The sequence below is a fragment of the Lactuca saligna genome, chromosome 4, assembly GCF_052625555.1.
Source record: "Lactuca saligna cultivar CGN05327 chromosome 4, ASM5262555v1, whole genome shotgun sequence".
In the NCBI taxonomy this organism is placed as follows: Eukaryota; Viridiplantae; Streptophyta; class Magnoliopsida; order Asterales; family Asteraceae; genus Lactuca; species Lactuca saligna.
Window position 1 is genome coordinate 273,972,772 of NC_136420.1, and position 9,857 is coordinate 273,982,628.

Below are 9,857 nucleotides of genomic sequence, written 5' to 3' on the forward strand. Positions count from 1 at the left end.
AAATTTTAAGAAAAACAAAAAGATGTAAAAAAAATTATGATGAATTCATAATAAAGTTCTGAAATCTAGGCTTGAAGTGTATATTTTGGATCAAATTTATAATAAAATTTAAAATCTATGTCAAAAGTGTAAATTTTAGAGCAAATTTGTAATAAAATTTTATATCTAGGCCAAAAGTATAATTTTTGAAAATAAGATGACTTGTTAATCGGATAAAATGATCAAAATAAAAACAATTATCGGTTTTTAGAACTTAATTTGATAAAGATTTTTATATAGTTTTGTTTTTTAAAAGAAATAATCATTAGATTAGAAAACACCACTTCAATTCTGATCATTGTAATGCATGGCCATTACCACCAAACACGACAGCTGTGGCACCAAGGATGGTGTCCACAACCGTGGCCATCTGGACACAAGCGAGTCTCATGACACCCATATCCTACAGCCTAAGACGGACATTTTTCAAAGTGTGATGTTGTAGTCGATTCTTTCTGCCATATGTACACTAGAAATCATATTTAAAATTACAAACCAAAGACCAAAAATAAGATAAATAAAATAAAAATGAAAAATAAAACTTCAACTGATTCTTTGTCGTGCGACAAGTATACTTTCTAATGACAAAAAACGAGTCGTCACGTAGAAAAATACACCATGTATACTTCACCAAAATATAGAAAGAAAAATGAATATAGCAACCATCAAGGGAACTAGTAATTACCACATTTTGTTGTTGTAAAGGTTCTATTAGTAAATATTTATCTATATATACAAAAGAGAATCAAAGACTTGTTCATAAATTACCAAATAAATAAAAACCATCAAGTTTTAATTACATACACTCTCCTCCACGCACAATGATCACGTGTTTAAAAACTCTACATACAAGGAAACAAACCACTCTTCAAAATCAAACCACCCATTACCATAATCTTCTACTACAACATTTCAAATTGATATTTTGTGTTATATTATTTGTTCATTTATAACAACCCTTCTCATTTTTTTCCCAATTACATCATTTTTATCTTTTATTTGATTTTTCAAAATACAACGTTATAATATGAAAATAAAAAAGTAGAATGTTGTAATAAACATAAAAGTACAAGAAAATTCTTGTTTCTTGCATTTAACCCTTTTTTCCATGGTGACTAACTAAGCAACACCTACAGAGAGACTAGACCCTTCTCTTTGTGTGTTACACCTACAAACACAAGTCGAAAAGCATTAATTAATTCGTGGATTAAAATCAATGACACTACTTTTTTTAGGGTTATATACTTATACGCAAAAAATAGAAAACCAATTATAGCAACTTTTATTCCTACAATTGGGTAGATTTTTCAAAATACAATATCATAATATAAAAATTAAATGAAAATATAATACTATGACTACATTAAAAAAAAAATGAATTTCTTTTACTATAAACTTACTTATTGCATTTCATTTTTTTATTATAAACTTACTTATTGCATTTGGAGCGAGATGCATAATTGTGATTATGACAATTCGTACACATCCAATCCCCATCACGCCATTGCTTTGCCCTGGTGATTTTCAAAATATTAAATATTATAATTATTCTTAAAGTAAGGCTCTTTTTTTTTATTTTAGTAGTTGTTTGAATAAAGAGTAAATTACACGAATGGTCCCTATGGTTTAGGGTAATTTGCACGTTTGGTCCCTAACTTATTTTTTTAATTCGGAAGGTCCCTATTGTTTGTTTTTGTTACATGCTTGGTCCCTGTCTTACCTAAAAAGACTATTTTGCCCCTGATTTTTTAATTTATTTAAATAAACACACTCTCAACCCTACTCTCCTCACCTTACCCTACCTATCCCATCATTTTTCCATATTCAAATAATAGTCTTTTTAGGTAAGACAGGGACCAAGCGCGTAACAAACACAAATAGAAGGGACCAAACGCGTAACAAAAACAAACAGTAGGGACCTTCCGAGTTAAAAAAGTAAATTAGGGACCAAACGTGCAAATTACCACAAACCATAGGGACCATTCGTGTAATTTACTCTTGAATAAATAACGTTTAAAAAATAAATTAGCGCAAAGTTGTAAAGGGTTACTTAGTGCATCCAAAATTGGGTATATATATGTCTCCCTCTCCCTCTCCCTCTCCCTCACACATAGAATAAATTACTAAATTACCCTTTCCCAGGTAGTGTTGTTGCCATTGACACCATTTGAGGTGTTTGCAAGCTAAGTTGCAGTGGATACACTCCATCTCCCTGATTATTAACAAAATTCGCCATCTGGCTAGATGATGAATATGAAGAACTTTGTAACTGACTAAGTATTGGATACGAATGCTGCATTTCAAATCTCTGCATATTCAAAAACATTACAAACTCTTTTTAAAATTCTTTTCCAATCATATGTAACAAAACTTGTTATAATCACAAAGCACCTGTCCAGCATTCAATCGTTTGTTATCCCAATCTTGAACAAGTTCTTCAGATGCTAACCTTTTTGTCCCCAAAGCTTCATCAACACAATTAGGGTTTAGTAGTTGTTGCTAAGAATGAAGTTAAAGTTATAAATTTATATTATTACCTGGTGGCATTGAAGCATTACATTTTTTACACTAAAAATGAAAAGAATTAAAGAACATAAATCAGATTCAGAATAACAGAAAGAGTAATACACAAAATATATACTACAAGTCTACAATACCTGAGCACGAGAAGCATAATTGTGAAAACCACATGTACAAATCCAGTCACCATTACGCCACCCTTTCTGAACCATGACCTGAGTGGCTTGATTGATATATGGAAGTGGATTAGGGGTATTATGGGAATTACCGATACCAGTACCAGTAGCACCCAAATGGGTTGGCCATGTGATAGCTGCTTGAAGGCTGAATTTGTCATTTCCTCCTCCTAGAAGCCAGTTAGGGTTCAATGGTAGACCTCCATTGGTAAGTAATCCTATGTTGAATCTGGGGTCTTGTACTCCTTGTGGGAAGTAAGGCATTGCGTGTGCTGGAAGAGCTGCTACCTCCTTTGGTTCTCCACATTTTTTGCACTTTTCTCGAGAGGCATAATTGTTGTTAGTGCAACCTAATTTGATCGATTGGAATTTGCACAACACACACCACACACCAGGAATCCAAGAAGAATACGCACGCGAACCACAGCCCAAAATGTACACATACACAAAAACACAAACTACATAACCTGAACTCGATGATGGAAGGTTTCTAATCTAGATAGAAAAACGTATTTGAAGATTGAAGAAATGTGGTTGATTATCTAGACTCCAAACTCATGAGATTCGGTTAAAAAAAATTCGGATTATCGTGAAACCGTCTCGATCGCAAACGAATTGCAAAAGTGAAACGAAAAACAGAGAATTGCATCGCTATAGATGGATCAACACACACTAAGTCGAGAAAGGAAACATACCAGTACAGATCCAATCGCCGATACGAGGGAGCCATTTTGAATCGGCATGGGATTTGGGGTCGACGAGGAGTCGGGGCTGTTTGCACCGGTTACAGAACGATCTGAACGCATAATTTCTGTTCCCACAGCCATTGCACTCCCAATCTCCATCTCTACCTTCGCCGCCTCCCATTCTCAATCTCACTAAAGGTTTATCTATGTACCTCGTTCCAAATAAACTGTATGTACAGCGCTGCCGTCGATATATCCGGAAAGAGTGTGAGTTGTCACCGGCGGATGATGGTCGGAGAGAGTCGTATTCCTAGAGACTAGGGTTTTATCATCTCCGAGTATTAACAGAAATTTCAGTTTTTAAGAGTAAACTGTTTTGTATGTTAAGATAGGGGTGAAAAAAAAAAAAAAAAAAAAAAAAAAAAAAAAAAAAAAAAAAACCTAACCCGATTAACTCGACCAGATCCAAATAATTAGGGTCGGGTTTAATATGGTCAAAACTTGTAACTGGGTTATACGGGTTAACCCGACTAACCCGAATTGTTATTAGGGTCGGGTTTAGGATTGATTTTTTCAAAACAATTCGGGTTTCGGATCGACCTGAATAACTCGATTAAAAATTTATAACCAAATTTTTTTTTTACTGAAATGACATGAATTTAAGATCTCATGAGATTTTACAACTAATACATATTTCTTATTTAAACAAACTAGAGAGTAAAATTACTATGTATAGAGATGTATAAAATGTTATAACTTTCCTCTTCTTTTAATGCACTACGGTTGTGTAGTAACAATTTTATTCACCGTCAACTCCAAAAATTCATATCGTATACCAACTTTACATTTTAAGTCTCTACACATGTGGATTATGTATTAAAATAGCACAACATAAATTCATCTTACATTTAAAGGGCATGCGAGTACCTAAGGAGCACAGTATGCGATTTTGCAAAACTATATGCGGATATTCACACAGCCTTGGCTAAAAAGTTTAATCTTCCTGCACTCGAGGCCGAACCCGTCTTTACTGAAGGATATGAAGAACGATCCTTTGGTGCAACCAACTTTCCAGAGTTGGAAGTTATATACAAAAGGGTGAACAACAATGTCAAATACTTTGTCCCTATCTTTACCATGCACCGCCTAACTTGTAGGCAACTAAAAGTTACCTAGACTTAGGTGTAAAGATCAAAACACACAACGGATGAAGTTAAATTCGAGATCACCCGAAGGATCAGCTAGTTGAGTTAAGTAAGGAAGTTCTGGTGGCTGTCGATCAAATTTTTAAAGCCCAACAAATGAGAAGGTTACACAGGTCACTTAGGGGAAATTGTTTAATCAAGAAGTGACCTGTGACAACCCGAAACTTTTATCATGTGCAATTGATTCGTGTATCGATATTTATCTTGAACTTATCATCTCTTAGCGAAATTTGGGTCCATATGAGTGCTTTAGGCTTAGAATATCATAGATATGAGTCTTAAGAAGGGTTAGAAAGTGTGTAGCATCGCAAAATCGGGCCAAACACACCGAGGAAGGTGTGTGAGGCCGCACACCCGCGTATGTGGCCAACCAGTCGTACACACCCTCCAGCCTCACACCTGACCTTATATATTGGAGGAGACCCCCTTCATCTACTCTTTCCCTCTTTTGGCTGCACACTACTCCTTCTCTCTACTTTCTCTCTCTAAAAACTTCATCCAATAACATCATTAAGGACTCAAAAACGTGAGCTACTTCATCATTCAGCTTGTTATAGTGGTAAGACACTTGAATCTAAGCCTAAAATTGATAGTGTTCTTCATGTTCTTCATCATTTGAAGGAGCGTGCCCGCACACCTTCATAAGGTGGCCGCACACGCTCAAATACCCTCCAAAGTGAGAATATGGCCCCGATATTCGAATTAGGACATGGTTTGGAAATTGGAAAACCTCAAAAATCGACATTTCGGGATCAAACAAGGAGTGTACGGCCGCAGACTCCTATGTGCAGCCGCACACATAAGTCTGACCACACTCCCTGACCGCATTCACTTTTATGGCCATACACCCACCAAATGCTCATAATTCGCCTTAAACTTTCAAGGATCACTACGTATGGAACCTAGAACACTTAATTCAAACATTTCCAAGACCTTAGGATGGTTTTCCGTCATGATTAGTCATGAAATACCCTAATCTAATACGTATATGTGTTACCATATGATTATTAGGGTCCGCCTGCGTTCAGAACATCCGTTGACACTCAGCACTCATATCGATCGTACACTCGAATCCTACGTTAAACTGTGAGTTTATACTCCTTACACTTTTCCAAGTTTTTCATGTTTTCAGAGGGGGGGGGGGGGGGGGGGACACAAGCTAAACATAAAGGTTTTCATAACTTAAAAACTGATGCAATTACAATGATTTTATATAAAACGTTTAGAAACAATTATCCCTCTTGTATTATGCGAAGCATAAGGGATATTTTCAATTCATAATTGCATAGTTTTCAAAACCATACCCGAACGTAACAACCATTCAAACTATAATTGGTATAGTTTGGGATTTCATTACCAGTCTTACAGGTTTAAACTTCATATAAAGTCAAACATATAAACTATGTCAGATTTAGTTTATCCATTACTATGAATACAAAACTAGAGTATCATGCTAAATAATTATTTTATGTATAATTATTTATACTCTACATCGTTACAAATGATTTCAAACTCGAGAACAACCAAACGAACATGTAAACTACTTAATACAGGATTGTGAGACTATCTTCGTTTTGCCCCTCGGGGTACCAATAAATCCTCACCGGTAGTATAACCAGAGTCTCCTGGAGGGAGAGCATGAAATTTGTGAATAGATCTATTCGGGACCGACAATCCCACACCTGAACTGTTAGCCACAGTTAGGCGGGCACGCATGGGGTGACAAATTTTGTAATCGTGCGAGGCCTGAAGAACATCAAGGAAGTCACGGGTCAAATTAGTATGGTTATACGACTCACAATAAGTATAAACTAATCATTGTTTACGGGATTTCTTTCTTCTATAGTTTTATTTTAAGTAATAAAACTACTTATCTTCTACTAGAGGGTAATCCAAGGACAAAATCTATAGTTTTATTAAAACTACTATACATACTGGTTGTAACCAGGGTTTTTCCGAACGATCATACATCACATACTAGTGGTAGCCAGGGTTTTCAAACTGAACATACTTTTCATACAAAAATCAACAAACATGTTAGAAAATATTGGATTTTTTTGGTAAACATGCATACATATTTCAGAATTCGGTAACAATGGTTTCGATACAAACGATATTTAATTATAATGGAAAGAAACTATTTATATAAACTCAGTGACTAGTTTTCAATACAAAAACATGCTTATGAACTCACCAACTTTATGATGATATGTTTTCAAAACCGCTTGTATTCTCAGGGCAACGATAGACAGGTACCTAGCCAACTTTTGGAGAAGACGAAGCATTTTTTTGGAGTCTCGTCTTTACCTTTTGTTATATAACGTTATGTACAAACTATGTTTTCAACAGATGTATATATTCATATTGTAATGTAATGGTTATGTTTACTTTGATTGCTATGATATGATTGTTGTGATACTACGTATGATGCCGCCGACCCCGAACGTTTCTGTCGTTGTTTTTCTGACGGTTCGGGGGTGTGACAGATTGGTATCAGAGCTATTGTTTAGAGTGAACTAAGTATACCTAACCTCTATAAATAGAGTGTTCAACCTCTATATCAATACATATCTCTCTTGAATATCATATCATATGTTCTTCTCTCTTTACTCTTAAAGATCTTACTGAACTCAAACTCTTATATTAAGATCGTAATCTCTCATTCGGAGCAACTCACTCTTGAGTTAATCACTTTGAGCTGATCACACTTATTAACTTGGTTTGATTGCAACCATTGTTACAAATCAAATTAAGTGTTTACTTGATATAATATTTTTTGTCATTTATATTTCCTTATATTTCCACAGCTAACAATCTAACTATCTAAATTTAACTTATTATTGTTGAGCTTTATGATCCTTTGAGTTAAACTTTATTCCGCATGGTAGGATCTTAATTCTCACTCTATAATCTAGAAATCTGTAGGATTTGTAGAACTGTTCACTCTCTATAATTTGGAACGTTACCATTAAAATATTGGAGGTGACTGCTTACACCTCCCAATTTAACTATCTCATACACCTTTGCCCATGAATGGTGAACCCGGAATACAAAAAGACCAGAAGGTACATCTGGGGATTAGCTTCACCAGTGAAAGGTCTGGTTACTGCATCCAGATCCACTACCTTTGATAGTGCCAAGAAATTAGCCTATCAATTGACTGAGTAGTGTATCCATCATGGTATCAAGACCCCATAAAGTTAAAAGAACTAGACAAAGGGTATGAAAATGAGTTTCCATTTCTAGTCAAAGGGGGAACTTTTAGCTTCACAAACCCAGTCTCGGACCTGTGGTTGTGTACACCACAATGATAAACACTCCCACCCCATCAAAAACGTACTCTTGGAATTTACCCCATTATACCGAGTACAATTTCCACCATGTCGGAAATTGCATGGTCTGCAGTATCAGTAACTTGAGAGGTCACACCTCTAAGTTTGGTGAAGATGGAATATTTGACTAGCTTTGGGAGTATGGCATACAAGCGCTTGTGAATGTGTTTATAGGCTATAAATAGAAGCCTCAAACCTTTCATTTTCATCACAAAAAATCAGATAATAATCTCCTTACACTTCCCTCTCCATTACTCTATTTTCCTGGCTACAAAACCCCCATTAAAAACCACCACCACCTTCCACTTTGTGTTGCTACTTATTTTATGGTGTTTCCTAGTTCAAGGCTCGAATTTTTGTTGTTTATTTTGTGTGTTTAAATGAAGTCCAAAACAACCAGGTACAAAGTGGTTGCTAGATCGTGCTAACTCGTGGTGCTTCCCGGAAAAACAAAATCTGATTCATATCAAGTTCGAGTTCACTCATCTAAGGTGAGTGATTATGGCCCCTGTTTTAAAGTTTTTATATTTCGAGGAAGAATACATGCTAAATTATTTCTAGTGCGATGATATAAAAGCTTAGCTATATAAAAACACATGTTATTTCACTAAACATGTATTCAAACATCAAGATGAAATACAAATGATGTTTTGTTTATTATTGTACTTGTGTTATATATTCACTTTACCTAGGATCCATGAACTAAGTCACGTAGCCCTACATGTTCTGCCGCCTCGGTCAGGGTTGTAACACAAGGCTGCGGTAGCCGTGGCAGCAACAACCTCTGTGACGATGACATAACACTTATTGAGTGTCTCGATCAGCATGGTATTAATAGAAAAACATTTATGGTATGGCTTCTCTGATCGTTGTGGTCACCTTGGCGACAATGATCTTATGGATGTCATCATCACTGGCACCCAACCTCTTCGGGTCACTGGAGATTGAACCTCGGTTAACCACTATACTGAAACACACAAGAAAACAATCAGAACTAGGATATAGTGCATACAAAAAAACTTGCACATTCCCACAAGTTTCTTAGTACCTTAGGATTCCTTCTTGAGTGATGTACATATCTGGTGCTTTCAGTAGAACGGTCCCAATACTACCTTCCACACCAATCCTTATTTGCCTCAAAACGTGCTCTGAAGGCCCTAAGTCACAAGAACTCTATTCCTTAAGCGTATCTATACACTCACCCTGCAGGCTCCTCACAACCACTACTAAGCATCTAGTCACTCATCCTAGACTACTCCTCAACATCGCTCCACCTCAGAAAGATCTTCAATATTCTCATCATTTACTTTATGTATACCAATCAAACTCAAAACAAGACTCGATAGACATTTGTGTAAATGATTTTATCTCAAGTCCACAACCAAACAAGAAACATGAAGAAAGGATAAATCATGCATTATAAGGCTATAAAATTGTAACACCGTAAAATTTCAAACAAAGTTTCACATTTTTAAACACATTTTTCCAAACACATTTATTAAGAAAAACCCATTGTATCATAGCTTTGTTTCACAAAATATTTCCCAAGATCAAAATACATAAAAACCCATGCGTGTGTACGAATCATGCCGACGCCTTCCCGCGATCGTCACTGGTACCTGAAATACATAACACATAACACTGTAAGCATAAAGCTTAGTGAGTTCCCCAAAATACCATACATAACACATACTAGCCACTCGAGGCTATAACTCTATGGGCCTATGGGCCCTAACTCTATGGACCCTCTGGTCCTAGCTCTGTGAACCTTCTGGTTCTAACTCTAATATACTCTAATATACACATGGCATAAATCACATAGACATAATGCAGTGCAACACATTACATAATAGCATACAATAACTTTGTCACATAACTCTAATTACCACTCAAGGTAAA

The 9,857-nt window shown here is 35.8% G+C and overlaps 1 protein-coding gene across 2 annotated transcripts; it reads right to left on the reverse strand.

Moving 5' to 3' along the window:
• Positions 1 to 792: 792 nt before the first annotated feature.
• LOC145043638 (zinc finger (Ran-binding) family protein) lies at positions 793 to 3,770 on the reverse strand. Of its 2 annotated transcripts, none has more exons than XM_078992354.1 (7): positions 3,431 to 3,770; positions 2,697 to 3,050; positions 2,577 to 2,607; positions 2,431 to 2,504; positions 2,172 to 2,347; positions 1,473 to 1,553; positions 793 to 1,207 (listed from the first exon to the last, which is right to left on the reverse strand). In XM_078992354.1, exons 1-7 carry the CDS (start codon positions 3,578 to 3,580, stop codon positions 1,159 to 1,161), a joined length of 915 nt encoding a protein of 304 aa, XP_078848480.1. In that variant the 5' UTR covers positions 3,581 to 3,770; the 3' UTR covers positions 793 to 1,158. The 2 variants fall into 2 exon arrangements, with proteins under 2 accessions (XP_078848480.1, XP_078848479.1); XM_078992353.1 differs by having other exon boundaries at positions 2,697 to 3,085.
• Positions 3,771 to 9,857: the final 6,087 nt, after the last annotated feature.

Excerpts from the sequence above, each read along its gene's own strand:
- LOC145043638 (XM_078992353.1), bottom strand. The coding sequence starts at position 3,602 with ATGGGAGGCGGCGAAGGTAGAGATGGAGATTGGGAGTGCAATGGCTGT. Across the intron at positions 2,505-2,576 it reads TAATGCTTCAATGCCACCAG|CTTTGGGGACAAAAAGGTTA; the intron begins GTAATAATATAA and ends GTGTTGATGAAG. Across the intron at positions 1,554-2,171 it reads ACAACACTACCTGGGAAAGG|GGCAAAGCAATGGCGTGATG; the intron begins GTAATTTAGTAA and ends GAAAATCACCAG.